The sequence below is a fragment of the Manduca sexta genome, chromosome 19 (genome assembly GCF_014839805.1).
Source record: "Manduca sexta isolate Smith_Timp_Sample1 chromosome 19, JHU_Msex_v1.0, whole genome shotgun sequence".
Lineage (NCBI taxonomy): Eukaryota > Metazoa > Arthropoda > Insecta > Lepidoptera > Sphingidae > Manduca > Manduca sexta.
In genome coordinates this window covers 89,839-106,044 of record NC_051133.1, presented here as the reverse complement: position 1 = coordinate 106,044, position 16,206 = coordinate 89,839, and the positions used below count along the sequence as shown (strand labels likewise).

General features: G+C 40.4%; 1 protein-coding gene across 1 annotated transcript; it reads right to left on the bottom strand.

The window, feature by feature from the left end:
• Positions 1-336: 336 nt before the first annotated feature.
• On the bottom strand, positions 337-15,951 carry LOC115440847 (major facilitator superfamily domain-containing protein 8). The gene is made up of 6 exons (XM_030165342.2): positions 15,512-15,951; positions 4,897-5,140; positions 4,370-4,696; positions 3,774-4,020; positions 3,296-3,566; positions 337-3,006 (listed from the first exon to the last, which is right to left on the bottom strand). Exons 1-6 carry the CDS (start codon positions 15,752-15,754, stop codon positions 2,728-2,730), a joined length of 1,611 nt encoding a protein of 536 aa, XP_030021202.2. The 5' UTR covers positions 15,755-15,951; the 3' UTR covers positions 337-2,727.
• Positions 15,952-16,206: the final 255 nt, after the last annotated feature.

Sequence of the window (16,206 nt, the reverse complement as noted above, 5' to 3'; positions counted from 1 at the left end):
ACCACGTGGCGAAAAGTGGGTGCCCTGGTTGCGCCTCTACAAACCCCTTCGAGGATAAATATGTGTTGTGCGTGTACATGTGATATTTGTGTGTCTTGCGTGCCACTCAAAATACGATACATAACTGAAGACGGGGATATTGGACGAAGCAGGTAAAGGTAACAAAAAAATGCATTCAATATTAGTAAGTAAATTACGAGATTATAACTTGAGTAAGTCACAAACAAACAACGTCTACAACAGAGTCATATTATTATGTATCACGTGCTGAGGTAGCACCTGACAGGCCCCAAACTTTATAACAGTGCTATATATTGTTTAATTAAAAAACAAAAATAAATAATTAAGACTTTTATTTCATAAATTACAACAATTAAAACTTTATCGCTTCTGTGTTGTTCATACAAAAATATAAAAGTACATCGTTGTATAATGTAATAGTCTTCATTTTGAAATACTTAATTTGAGCACAAATTGTCGCGACCCCTAAAAATTAATACACAGGTACAACTACAACTACATAACAAGGGTAGCCCTTCACCATATCACACAATACATTGCATTTGATGTCATATCCAATAAATAATCTACTCAAATTTATAAATTTACTATACTAAGTTCGCATTTTAACACAAGATGGCACACAGTATGCCGCATACTAAAGCAGAATTACCGAACACATGTTGGGATTGCATTGCGTGAGATATACATATATCAATATAATATAATACTTTTGAAAACCGACACAACGTCATAGTTTGTGTTAATTTTGAAGCTCTATCCTTAATTAATAGTTCGGGCGGCGTCCGCCATCTTAATAGTCTCCACACTCCACACTTGGAGTGGACGGTTAGCCAAGCCCAGCAGATTACATACATATCTATCACCATCCTTAATGTCTACCCGGAATTATTCCTTACTCTCGACATCAGCTTCTAGTTCTACTAATAGACCGCTGAGATTATGACCTTTGCTGGACTTTATGGAATTTTTGTTTATTTATTTATTGATAATATAGTAATTTTCTTTTTTTTTTATTTAGTTTGTTAAATGTAGTAATGTGTCTATTTAAAATTATGCCAGTAACAAATCTTTCTTTCTTTCTATTTGCTACAAACAAAAATCCCTGGGAAATCTTCTAACTTTAGGAGCGCCGGGAGAAAATATATGCCGTCTCATGGGGCTATTGTAACATGCCTACTAAGCCTTGTCTTCGGCTACGCAACGTTTTAGAATAATAGATAATTATTATGTATACAAACTAACATAATAAAATACGTAATAAAAATGAAACACACGCACACATTCAGTCTTAATCATCAAATACTAAAAAACCATACTATGAAATGGACTGAAATTGACAGTCCAACATAATAAAATTAAATAACCATAAACACTATTTAACTTTGTGAAATCACCGACTTGACTAACTCATACTTTTACGCAGAAACGGCGCCAGCAGTAATATTTACAACTGATTCTTTTTACGAATATTCGTATTTATATCGCTTGGCATATTTTATTTCCATTATCCTTTTTCACTGTATGAAGTATTCGAATCTTTAAAAGTAATATTCGTTGCATTATTATATGTAATACCTGTCTCAGTGGCTACGCGTTACGACGTACTACCTACGTACATTATATGACAACGATAGTACCGCGCCGCGACTCGCGACCAACGACAATGAACTATAATGGGGGCTCAGCTTCATTTGCATTATACTATGTTTTAATTACCGACAGCTACATCATTCTTTATTATTAAATATTGTACCCTATAGATTCCGAGCGTTGTAAGAGATTTCTTTAACCTGGTTGATTCTAAGCACTACCCTTGCTCATAACCAGTAGACCACCTCCCACAACTTTACTACTATACACCCTGGAGCAACGGATTCCAAAGCTTTTAATGGCCAGTTATTGAGTGCACTAAGCTTGTTCAGTATTACACTGGATGATTAAATAAAATACACTAGTGGTTTTATTACCACTCGAAGGCTACTCTATTATACTAGAGATCAAGGAACAATGGCGTGGACCAGGTTCGGATGACGCCGACATTTACAAACACGTGTATATTTTAATAGGAACCATATTAAAATGGCATGAAACGCCAACAAACAAAATTCACGTGAAGTGTCGGGCGCGGCGTCCACTCGAGTCTATAAATATGCGTGCGATACGACGCACACTATCGGTCACAGCTCCAAATACCGCCGCCAGTCGTCATCGGCCGCAAGTCGCAACGAGTTGCTCAATACTGTCCGATGTAGATAACATCAACACGTTGCATTATACAGCAGCAGATGTGAGAATCCCTCAACATATTCTCCATATACATCAAGGTACTAGCGGCAAGAATAACTGAAGTTTACGTCTACAATCGTATAAATTATGTAAAGCCGAGTTTATTAATATTTACATATTATTATATTGTTCAATATAAATATTATAATTCGGTCCCTTTATTTACCGCAGTTAATATTTCTACATAATCATGGCTTTGGATTAATGCGGCTTCAGTTTACGACATGCACAACTTGTACAATATTCGATCGTCTTTGATAGCCATATTGTTCCCTCCCTCTCATTCACTCCCCGCTAGCTAAGGGGGACTGTCGCTAAACATCGATACGACACGCGAGCATGCTCACATAAATTGCTAAAATTATAATGACATAATAAAACTAGTGTTGAGCGGCGCCGACGGGCGCACGACGTTCGTCACGTGACAGTGCGCTCCTTCACTTCTGGCTTGTTGAGCGGCTGCAGTTCTTGCGCGTGCGCTGGCTGTGCGTGCGGTGCGTGCGGTGCGGGGGCGAGCGGCGGCGGCTGCAGGCGCTTGTAGACGAGCCGCAGGGCCGCGAGCGCCGCGAAGGTGAGCGCCGCCGTGCTGCCGAAGGTGGCGTCGGGCCCGGCGCGCGCGTACACCGCCGCCACGAACACCGGGCCCAGCGCGCGCGACAGGCACCCCGCGCCCGTCAGCACGCCCATCCACACGCCCTGACACAAACAACACTCTTAACGCACCAACACTCGCACAACTTAAATATTCCAAAGTTGTAGCTAGTTTATATTATTCATTGTTTATATTATTTTTGCCTTATACGTGTTACGACCAAGGTAAACAAGTCTATATACACAAAAACGAGGAAACCGCAACAGTACCTACCTTTAAATTATTCATCTTACGGGTAGGTAACTTAGGTTAAGTATCAGAGTCCAATATTTAAAATGTTCACCTTTGGTATGTATGTTTTTAGATACCTACTATGTATTGAATATTGCTTACCTGCGGCCTCGGGCCCAGCACCTTGGAGAATATAGTCTGTATTAGCGTGACGCCGAGCGAGTAGCCGACGGAGACGCACGCGTAGCCGAGCAGGAACTGCGGCACGGTGAGGCCACGCGAGGACTCGCACCAGGGCTGCGCGAGCTGCGGACACCCGCCCGCCTCCTCCGTGGCGTTGAGCGGCGCCAGCGGCGGCGGGCCCGGACCCCACGGGATGCAGAACACCGACGCCATGCCCGTCAGCAGGAACCCACCCCACAAGAGCAACGCGCTGAATACCACAAATAAACAACATTTAGTATAAGGCACCAAACAAATTGATGCATAATATGGAATAATAATAAACACTCCACAATTGTCGACGAGTGATTGTAACCCCACTTAAAAATCAACAAATTTACATCACAGATATCAGTAATAATGAAAAACGATTATCGCACGCAATTAATTGTAATATGGTAATAAATTACTATCGTACCGTTCCTCGAAGAACTTGGTGAGCGTGGAAATAAGCGCAAAGGTGGCGCACGCGACTACGCCGCCGGCGCTCATGAGCGCGCCCATGTACTCGAGCGCCTGTTTCTTGCTCCACGCGAACTGGTCCATGGTGAGCGGTGTGGCCAGTGTCTCCAGCAGCACGAAGTTGAACACTAGCACAAAGAATGCGCCCACCAGCGTCCAACTACTGATCAAGTCCGGCTTCAACGACTTCAATGCTTCTTTCTCTGAAATATATTGCATTTTTGGTACAAAAATGTGATGCCATTCACAAGTGATGATAATGATGAACACTGCAATCTATCTGTTTATCTCTTGAAAGGATGGACCAATATGAACAGAGTGATGCTCGGTAGTCGATAGCAATGTTTCACAGGATAGATATAATCGCGGAGGTCTTGAACCCATCACATTTCTTAACACTTACTTACTAGACTTACTTCTTCTATCGAAATTGAAAAACTTAAAACTTGTTAATTATAATTTACCGGATTTTAATCAACCTTAGGAAATATTGTATTTGATAAGCGTAAAGAACAAAAATATGTCAAATACCCTAGTGATGTAAGAACTAACCGGAGTCCTTTCCTTGCGCGATCATGGCTTCGCGCGCTGCGATCTTCCGTTCAGTAAAGAAGCAGGGGAGGAAGAGCACAAAGTTGATGAGCCCCAACACTACGTTGATCCAGCCTGGCGCGGTGTACATGTCGAGCCGCAGCACGGCGTCGCGCTGGCCGGGCGGCGCGTACGGCGCACCAGGCCCGAGAGGCGCGGCCGCTGCCTGCAGCGCCGGCCCCACCACGAAGCCCAGCACCTGCGCCAGCGACACCGCCGCCACTGCGCGCGTGCGCTCCGACACCAGCGTCGCCGCCGACAGGTACGACCGCGCCACCGCTATGTTCGCTGGAAATCGTTACATCGTGTAATCGATATGTATCGACGTGTCATACATTTTGGATAAGTACTAACTCCTTGCGTCTAACATAAAATTCGTTTAATTTGTTAAATAAATTAGCATTCTCACAAAACATTCATTAAATAAATGTTCATAATTAGATAGATAGATACTCCTAACATGATATCGTGTCTTTCACCATTCGTACCTGAACTGACCCCGACGAGGAACCTGGCGAACACCATCCAGTACTTGGCGTAGGGGCGCGTAAGGTGCAAATGGGAGTAGAGCGCGCTGGCCAGCACGAACAGCGCTAGCGAGGCGAGCAGCGGGCCCCGCGCCGACCCCGCGCGGTTCGCCCACAGCCCCAGCAGCGGCGACGCCAGCAGCTGTCCCAGCGGGTTGGCGCCCACCGCAAGGCCCATCACGTCCTTCTGCGCGCCTGGCTCCAGCTGAAACACAATTATAAACAGAAATTAGCGTAGCTGTGCATGCAGTATTATGTTTATCAATAAATGGACTCAAATTCATCGCCGTACCCAAAGGAGTACAACTGCTCTTCCACGGTTGATTTTCTACGAATTTGTTTACAATTATAGAAACTGCCTGTACGATAGGTATGTTTAGCATTGGCAACTGATTTGTATTCAGTACATATCATTGCTGCGTTGAGTGCGTTCCATCATACATTGTAGGTAATAATTGAGTATGACGTGAGTTTTGGGTAAACTGTAATGTGTACATGTGTGGACGTGTATGTGTGTCGAAGATGCATGTGGACTTTGTGAATTCCTTTCCAAGGGTTCACGCTTCAATCTACAAACCGCATTGTTTTACAGCAGGTATCTGGTTTAACTGTATTTGTATAAACAACGGGATAACATAAATAAATCCTCTATGATGTCGGTCGATCCTCCCATAGTCTAACACCCTGTACATAGCCTATAGATTAAACGCTAGCAAACGTGCAATTGTCGCGGTCACGCTAGTGGACATAGCTCTCCACAATAATAAGCTCTTTTTGTTACATACAGTTACAGACCTGTTATGTATTGAGTTGTTACCTTAATTGGAGGTCATCATAATATAATAGCATCGGCCTCATACAGCCATGGTAGTTTAGATGGGAAATTTCATTTCACTCTTATAAAATCATCATGACCAGAGAAGAAGGCTGTTTTATACAGTCTAAAATACGCACATTAGATCACGACACGAAAAAGTAGAGTTGCAATTATAGAAACCTAAACCGGGATTAGCGGTGGCACACATTTTATGAGACTGAGCGGTAGAGCTCGGCTAGTCTCAGGGAACACTAATCTATCTCTATCCCGCAACAAAATAAATCAAATAGAAAGGTAGGGAGGAGTTGGAAATAGGATTTCGCTAGTAGGATTTCGCTTTCATGTCTAATAGAGGAGGTAGAGTCGCATACAAACGAGCTTAATTCCATTTTATACAAATCGGCGCTGATATTATATCATCAAGATATCAAAATAATCTTACAAATGTTATTTGCTCTGAAAAAAGAATACATGATGAAACAGATAACACCCTAAATAGCTGCTGATAAATCAATGAGACAACTATATTTTCTTACAGTGACTGATGTAGCAGATTACAAATTCTACAATTAATATTAAATATGATAAATAAAATAGCGGGAATCTTAATCGCTTAAATGTATATTCAACGTGCATACGATGCAGTGTGACGCGAGGTGCGGCGGCGCTCGCTCGCCGTGCGTCACAGGCGCGCTGCAGCCGACGGAACGCACCTCGCGAAGCGCCTCGTGTTATACACCATTTAGTATGCACTAAAACACTTGCAGATTTTTTAATTTGTCGCCTCAATTGCCATGACCGGAAGAAACTTAATAGGAATACTTAAGTGCAAGTATTTTGACATGACTATGGCAGCGTCGCGGTGAAGCCGGTCTACCACCCCGCAGACGAAACTAAAGTGCAGCTTCAGCATTTACAAGATTACCAATAAATACTGTAAAAGATAAAACTTATAAATTAAAAAGTAGAATTCCACATTTTTTTTTCAAAAACATAATATCTTTTTATCGGTATCATTTGTCGAGAAATATCTGACCCATTTTTCCGCTATCTCCACGAGGGATTAGCTTCGGTAACCACTCCCTGTGAGCTCTTCGCAGTGGGTAATCACCTCAGTATCACTGACTATACCACAGCTATCCCATAACCTAGTTATAGTTAATAATCTGGACTTAATGAAAACTCTCCTTATAAGCCGAGAAGCTTGGCGACATTTTAGTAATTTTTATTACTAACCAAGCAGTAATTGCTGGTTTTTCAATAGGCCGAGAAAACCACGGCCTAGGGGCGGCGGCGGCCTAGGGGGGGGGGGGCTGGCGCACGCAAGACTTGCAGGGCGGCATATACTGACTGTCCTTTACTTAAGGTAAGTATAAAATCGGCACTGAGTAATTGTACAAGTATGATTACTAGACGCAGAAATGAGAAATTGCTTATTCCGGTGTTTTGTGGCATCGAATGGCAAAGCTTATTTTTCTTTTATGCCAATAATATGTGTCCAGAGCATTCAAATAGAATAAATAAACAAAAAACATGACATCGCGTCCCTCGGTTACCAGTGTTATGCATCGTGAATATCCATTAGGTCCCTCCGTAATACGATTCTATAAAGAATCTATAACTGGCCAGTTTTACAACGTGCTGTGACTAACTAGGCATAAAATCGAACACAGTCTGTTCCCTAATTGAAACTTGTAGAACTGCGAATTATGCGTCGCGAAGTGACTACGACTTTGATTTTAAAGAATGCTGCTGACATTTTACGGTAGGTCGTAATGCAATACGTAATATATACTTATTATATACATATTCTTGCTTATTATTTGGTACCATGTTATAATACACATTACACTCTCCAATACATAAGATTTACTTTGTGAAAAGACACGTCATAAAGCCAAAAAGAAACCACATATAACTACGATGTACTCGTATGCTAAATATGTAAAACCTATACAGTTATAATTTTATATTATAACTCTTTATATTAATACATCAATTTACAATTTATGACAGCAAGTAAAGTTATTAAAATCATGCAGTTCATTATTATTATAATAAAATAAAATGTTAATTAATGTATTTTAACTTGCGTGAGTAATAAGTGCAAGTGCAATGCGTATCGCTATGCGTCACTCGGTATCGGAGCCGCGTGCCGTGGCGTCCTGCGCATGTAGGACTCCTATTTTATTTTTTAAAACGAAAGAAATACATAATAATCATGCCACAAAAGTTGTATATGCATATGTTGCCAGTCTTTAAGATGGTGTGATTGTGGAAATTGGATTATAAAACAAACCGAATCCTAACATCGAGCTGGGATAACTCTCCACGTAAAGAAGCAAAGGATCAAGCTTTCCGAGAGCCACAGACATTGTAACTTGTGAGTTAGCACCGACATTAGTGATAACGGCACTAATAAAACATCCACAAGACAAAGGAACTTGAATAAACGGCCGCCGCGCTATCACTTAGTATTTTTACGTAGAAAAATCATTAAATACATTTTTATAAAAATATCATTCATATTTTTTTATAGAGAAACAAAGACAATAATCTATACTTATAATAAATCTGTAGAGAGGTCAATTCTGTACATGTAATATATTTCCAAAATAACTATCAGGGGGTGATTAGGGATCGATACTGATGCCAAAAATGCAATTAGTAAAATTTTTGTCTGTCTATCTGTCTGTCTGTCTGTCTATCTGTCTGTCTGTCTGTCTGTATAACCGTTATAGAAACAAAAACTACTCGACGGATTTTAACGAAACTTGGTACAATTTTTTGTCATACTCCTGTGCTGGTTATAGTATCCTTTTCATCACGCTACAATTAATAGGAGCAGAGCAGTGAAGGGAAATGTTGGGAAAACGGGAGAAGTTACTCCATTTTTAAGCTTCCGTCGCGTGTGCTACCTTAATGGTTAAAGCTACACAGAAATCATGTATGACGGAAATGTTCTCCTTAAAATTATGTAAAAATATCCCACGACAGCATATGTCTATCTTTTATGGTTGACTCACAATAACACGTGTAACTCCCGATAGCTTAGCAGTTCGAAGCTTTCTTATTATATTTGTCTACTCTTACGTTTATAACACTCTCAGTCATCCCTAATTAAAAAAGTTATATAATAAGTAACATTATTAAATATTCCATAAAAAAGAATCATAGAAATCGGTATAGAAACACCAAAGTTATACATGATATGCTAATAATAAGCCATCACGCGTGAATACTGAATCCCATCATCAGACCCTTTTTTTTTTTTTTTGTTTTCGCGGAGAAAGTGTCTTATGACTACCGCCCAGCCTTCGGGGGGGGCGACTGAGCGGTTATGTTGGGGTCACCGTGCCTTACGGCCCGGCGTTGAGCCACCCGGATTTGATTTTGACCTTCGGGTGACCGCCGGGCCGAGTCCCTAACCTATTTTCACGCACGGCATACCAACTAAAACTCCGCGGTGGCCGTCTTCGGCGCATTAGGGACGACTGTGGGCTTCCTCTGACAAAATGTTTAAGTTTTCGTCCGCAGTCGTCCCTGCGCGGTGCCGCCTGTTGCGGCCCGTCTCCTATGGGGGCTCAGAAGCCCCCGCGTAACCGAAGGACGCTCTCGGCGTCAACGGCAGCATGAGGCCTACCTTCCACGCTGCCGTCCATCTCGGGGGTCATCACAATGTGCGAGATGTGCACAACGTACACTAAGGGCGGACGGCCCCCAGCCGCCCGCCGACGACCCCCCGATGGCCCCTATTAGTCGCCTTTTACGACAGGCAGGGGATACCGTGGTGGAATTCTCCAAACGCCCCCATTCCACAGGGCGGACCCTGACCGGACAATCGGACCACCTGCATACCACCATACATTAAAAAAACATCCCGACAAATTGAGCACCTCCTCCATTTTTGAAGTCCGAAATCCACGCGGGCGAAGCTGCGAGCGGAAGCTAGTCCATAATAAAAACGATATTTTATTTCAAAATACCCGAATAGTTTTTGATCACCTAAAACAAGAAATCGTCAATTAGTCTTAGTAAAAACAAAAACTATCAAGTTGTTTGAATAGACTAACGAAGGATACGAAAGTAGAATTATAAATCGATGTATTACATTACTTCATAATTTAAATTTCACTAAAAATTACCTTTTTAGAAATAATTTTATATCGCATTTTTGACAAGTGTGACGTGATCAGTAATGACAGCAGATAATGCAAATTTTTATTTTTGGTTATTAATAACAAGTGATATAGAAGCAATCCCTATATATTTCAACTAGGTACTAACATATCGATTCGATCTCGCTCTGAAAGAAATGAAAATATAAACAAAAAACACCAAACAGTTTCAGGTCCACCTTCCCAACACACAGGCATTGTAACTTAATATAAAGAACGACTAATTCTATGTGTAGTATAGCGTCTAGTGTAATAAACATTTCTATTCCAAACAAATTAATAGCATAATGTCAGTAATCATAAAACATTTAGCTTCAAAATGAATAAATAATTGAGCGATGTGATGATGAATCAGTGTTCATAGTTCACTCTAGAGTGCAGTCACAGTAGGTCGACGCTACGAGCCACGCTCGTTATCAAACTCATGATGATGTTTAACAATCACGTCTATTGTTTTGCATCTGTACAAATTACCTGTAGTTATTTACTTGTACGCAATCTGTTAATGATACCGAGTCCTATATAGACAGTTAAATACACCCTACGTTTATCATAATATAGTGCTGAATTTTCAACATGTGTCCATTGTCACTCAGAACTGAAACAAGTGTTTACGAAACATACAAATACCAATTTCAACCAATGCCGGAATCGAACAAGCGAAGTTTTGCTTCACAGCTGCGCCGACCACGCCACAGACCGTTTCTATGACTATAGATCTACATAAAGACTTCCATAACAAAGAATATTTGAAAGTCATTACATTGAAATAACTAATATATAAATGTAACGGCTGGTAGTTTTTTGACCTCGTATGATAGTTTGGTCAATTGTATCCGAAGGTGCAACAAAGCGAATATATCTCCGGTAGATAACTTATCACCACTGCTGATGAGTACCCAAAATTCCAGAGAAATTTCACGTTCATTGCCGTCCAGAAAGGAAAAGTAAATTTTTTGGCCTTTCGACCACTTCAATAACCGCTCTACATTTAATATCATAACTATTACCTCATCTCACTTTGTATCAATTTTTGTAAGATTTCAGAAAACAAATACTTCTACATTCATGCTTTAGACAAAATGTGTCTCTATCAGTCCTCGTGTAGGGCGCGCATGTGTGTAAATGTTAATCGCGTTTGGTTCTTTGACCCCGTCCTATTTATTGTTTCTTTTGCTTCCTCAATCGTATGTGTATTGAGTAACAATAAAGCGATAAGTATTTGAAAGAGTCCGGCAACTGCAGGTATGATGTGCGACTTTGTCGATAAGTGCGCTTGTAGACCGAGCGCGACTCACATCGACGGTCCCTGCGTATAGTATCGAATCTGCAAAATTGCATTTTGCAGATTAAATACTTTGCGTAGGGACTGTCGATATTTAAACGGTCCTTATTAAAATGAACTGCATTTATTTAAGACAATAAGGATCGCAGTGCTTATCGCCATGGTAATTAACACTAAACAAGCGATGTTTATTCCACGGTCTCGACGTAAAGTATCGAATCTGCAAAATGCAATTTTGCAGATTCGATACTCGTAGGGACCGTCGACATGTGCTCGCCATTCGTCAGCAGCAACACGGTCTCCAAAGACAATGCGTGCGCGACCTCAGGGACACGAGCGCAAGAAACAGAACACAATATAAAGCATTTTCTTCTATTATAAAGGTGCATTATTCCACATAAAAAGCTAAACAGCGTCAGTTGTTAATTTGAACTGAAGCCTGTATTCTAAACGGATTACCAGACTTCTAGAATAGTGAGTCAAAAATTATAATGAATACGTGAAATTCGGATATGATTATTATTAGTTTTTCTATTGTTGTCTTTCGATCAATAACTAGAATGAATGTAAATACAGTTAACTCTGTTAACAATTAGCTTTGGGTGAGAAAGTGTCAGATTATACTTTCCAATATTATTTATCTACTAGCTTCCGCCCGCAGCTTCGCCCGCGTGGATTTCGGACTTCAAAAATGGAGGAGGTGCTCAATTTGTCGGGATGTTATTTTAATGTATGGTGGCATGCAGGTGGTCCGATTGTCCGCTCAGGGTCTGATGATGGGATCCTGGTGAAATCGAAGGAAGCATATAGCATGATTCAGTATTCACGCGTAATGGCTTATTATTAGCGTATTTCATGTATAACTTTGGTGTTTCTATACCGATTTCTATGATTCTTTTTTATGGAATATTTAATAATGTTAACTTTTTTAATTAGGGATGACTGAGAGTGTTATAAACGTAAGAGTAGACAAATATAATGAAAAAGCTTCGAACTGCTAAGCTATCGGGAGTTACACGTGTTATTGTGAGTCAACCATAAAAGATAGACATACGCTGTTGTGGGATATTTTTTATATAATTTTAAGGAGAACATTTCCGTCATACATGTTTTCTGTGTAGCTTTAACCATTAAGGTTGCACACGCGACGGAAGCTCAAAAAATGGAGTAACTTCTCCCGTTTTCCCAACAATTCCCTTTACTGCTCTGCTCCTATTAATTGTAGCGTGATGAAAAGTATACTATAACCAGCTCAGGAGTATGAAAAATAATTGTACCAAGTTTCGTTAAAATCCGTCGAGTAGTTATTGTTTCTATAACGGTTATACAGACAGACAAAAATTTTACTAATTGCATTTTTGGCATCAGTATCGAACCCTAATCACCCCCTGATAGTTATTTTGGAAATATATTTCATGTACAGAATTGACCTCTCTACAGATTTATTATAAGTATAGATGATGCTACGTCCCTTGCCCGTACCGAAGACATAAGATTTGACAGAAGGGGTCTTATCTTGTGTACAGTAATCGCTGTCCGACAATAGTCATGTACATAATAGGTATAGCGATTAGTGAGTGTGTATATACGTTAGCGTCAAGCCATCGCATTGGAATATACATAATATGCTAAATTACATCTGGCAGAGTTCAACGGTGTAATTTCGCATATTATTGCCCTTGCAGCGGTCGCGAGCACCCGCGGCGCGGCACAATGATCTCGTTGACGCATGACGAGTGGGAGAACGGATACAAACTACAATTGCCACTTTTGTAAGTGGTAGAGTCAGTCATACAGTTTTGTTTACAGCACGTCTACCGGGCAGTTCTACTGTCTGACAGAAAAACGATGTTATTTTAGTTTTATTTTTGTATTTTTTGTGCAATACAAATACCTCATTCTCTATTCCATTCCATACTCCCAAAATACCTCTGGAAAATGTCGTTGTGTATAGTGGTGGTCGTTTCCCATTCGATATTCTACCCTTGTTTTTACCCTGACATGAAATATGAAACGTAATTGGCCTCTTATTTCCTCGAGACCTTTCAACAGCTAATTTTATCTAAAGACATTAAATAAGAGTATTGCTGCGTCCATGTACCGGCGCGTGTTGTAACGCAATATTATTATATTGAGTTGTGTTGCGACACACAGGTTATTATCACGGTCGCAGCGCTCAAAATGTATAATTTAAATATAACTGGAATATAAACGCACCAACTACATGACGTACCGAGTTCGAACAGATCAACCAATAGAACGGGTGTTCATGGTATTATATATTTAATTTTTTATTTTATATCATTTAATAAGGTACATCAACAGCATACTTATCCTTAAATCTAGGAAACAATTTTAAGTATACAATTGGGTAAATTAGTAACAGGGTACACTGAATAGTGAACTGTAACAGCCCTAAACGAATACAATAATAATCATGGAAGGCCGACTTTTGTTAAAGAAAATATGACTTGTTGCGCATCCGGAAACCTCACTCACCATTAGATATAGATACATAACACTGAGCTGACAATTCATGTCGTCTTTCTCTCAAATATACTTAGTTATTATCTAAGTTGTAGAAAAAACAAGTCTCCAGCGTGACAACCACTGTACAATTTAAAAAAAAAACTGTTTTCCGCCACTGGAAATAAGCCGGTTGATTGAAATACAATGAGCCGACCCGTGTGCTCAATACAAATGAATGGCTGCAGTGCAAGGGCACATCATACTACTTTAGTAAAATTTAAAAATCTTATATTATGTTCCTGTGAAATCGATGACGATCGACAATTAAACGTACAGAACACTATAAAGTCAACAACGAGTTATCATTACCCTAAAATTATTAGTCATTATTTGTTTTAGTGGAGATATGGTTCTGTATAACAAAGATTGGCTGTACAGTATAATCTAATACTACTTAAATAGTAAATGTTATGGCCCTTGGACCTTCACTTTATCCCCCAGCATTGTTACCGCAATATAAAATCTGTTTGGGAATAACACACCTGCATTACTCACAACATGGAATTTCGCCAGCAGATGCAGACATAAACATTGCAATTGATAGGTACGTAGAGTCTCTTTTAACCTGCCCTTATTACTCAAGTGTAGCGTCAACATAACAATAATTTCCAAACGGGTTGCAGAAACCATTTAGTTTACTTTTCACGACTGACTAAATATTATATTTTACAATTGTTAAGTCTGATAGGACGAATAGGTATAACCTAGTTTTATGCCTAGTTTATTTAGTAGGTAATCGTATCTAAGACTTAAGTTGATAACACTATCTGTTACAAATACCTTACGTTTATGAAGAGTTTTGTAACACATAGTTATGTTTGGTTGTTTCTTAGGAGCAAACGCAAAAACCAGCAAATACATTTTGATGAAATTTGGCACACCGGTAGACCACGTGACACGTCCTAGATTAACATAAGTACCTACATGTAGGGTAGGTACTTAAGTTCTATGTAGGCAGATGTATATTGGAAATTTATTCTAAAAGGGGACTTACAACAAAGTGGAGCCTAACTTTTCGTAGAGAACACAATAAAAAACGATTTCCTGGAAACAAGTTTTCTGATATACGTAATATAAATTTGTAGGTGCATTTTATAGTCTCTAGTTATTGTATATTATATTACTGGCTTTCGCTCGCGACATCGCCCACGTTAGAGATTTCCTATATAAAAGTTTCGCTTTATATTTTCCCGGGATAGAACATAGTCTAAGTCGTTCCCGTAGCTTGAAACTATCTCCATACCAAATATAATCGAAATCAGTTGGGTTAAACAAATGCGGCGTGGGACTTTATTTATGTTATATTTTTCAAAACTTTTCAAGAGGAACAATTCCTTCATACATATTTGTTATGAAACTTTAACTGTTTACGCAGCACATGCTACACAAGCTCTCAAAAGGACTATTTTTCCCGTTTTTACAACATTTTTATGCATTTTCTGCTCATATTGATTATAGCGTAATGTTATATAATCTAGAATCTTCCTCAATAAATGGCCTATCCAACACTAAAATAATTTTTCAATTGGAACCAGTAGATCCAGAGATTAGCGCATTCAAACAAACAAACAAACCTTAATATATTAGTATAGTTTAGCTATAAATCTTTCTTTCCATTATATATTGTTTGTGATAATAGTCTTTGCCGTGTCATGTTTACAAACACAAACATTATCTGAGCAGCGCGTAGTCTCCGAGAGGATGTTGATCTCAGAGGGAGGCATGTGAGCGTGTTTGTGTAAGTGTGTGAGCGCTCGTTGTTCGAACCTTGTTCAGATACAGCCACACGCCGGTGAGCACGATGCTGAAGCCCAGCGACATCTGGAACATGGTGAAGTAGATCACGTACACGCTGCGCCAGCGCTGCCGCCGCTCTTCGGCCGTCTCGAGAGTCACCATCGGCGATGGCAGTGGCTGCGGCGGTGGCGGCGGCTCCGCTCCACTCACCGCCGCCTCCCCGTCGCCCTCCTCTCGCCTCACGCACCCCGCTACACCTTTCAAACACTCCATTTTACACCAGATCGGTTTCCATATCAAAGCGTTTACATGTATGCTGTGCGAACACAAAGTAAACAAAGGAATGAGGCGTGGGAGCACGCGACCGACTCGCCCCACTTTCGCACCGATACTGACTAGTGACTACTTCACTAGTGAATAGCGAGTCGTGCCGCCACCGCCGAGTAGCGACTCGTTTGTTGGCATTCTCTACAATCTCGCAGTCGCACATCGCCCAGTAGTGACTGGTGAGGCCACGCGGCGCGCGCGGCGACCCAGCTTGTAGGTACGAACTAAGATGTTTTTATTACATAGATACGTTGTCCGAGCTCAATACTGGCAAGACGAATGTAAGGCAATTCCCCGACGTTCACTTAGTCAACCTCGAACCACTGTCGCGGCTAGTCGCCTTACTACCTATTTGTATTCTATTAATTAAATGCCTTCCTGTGTTTTTAGACGATGTA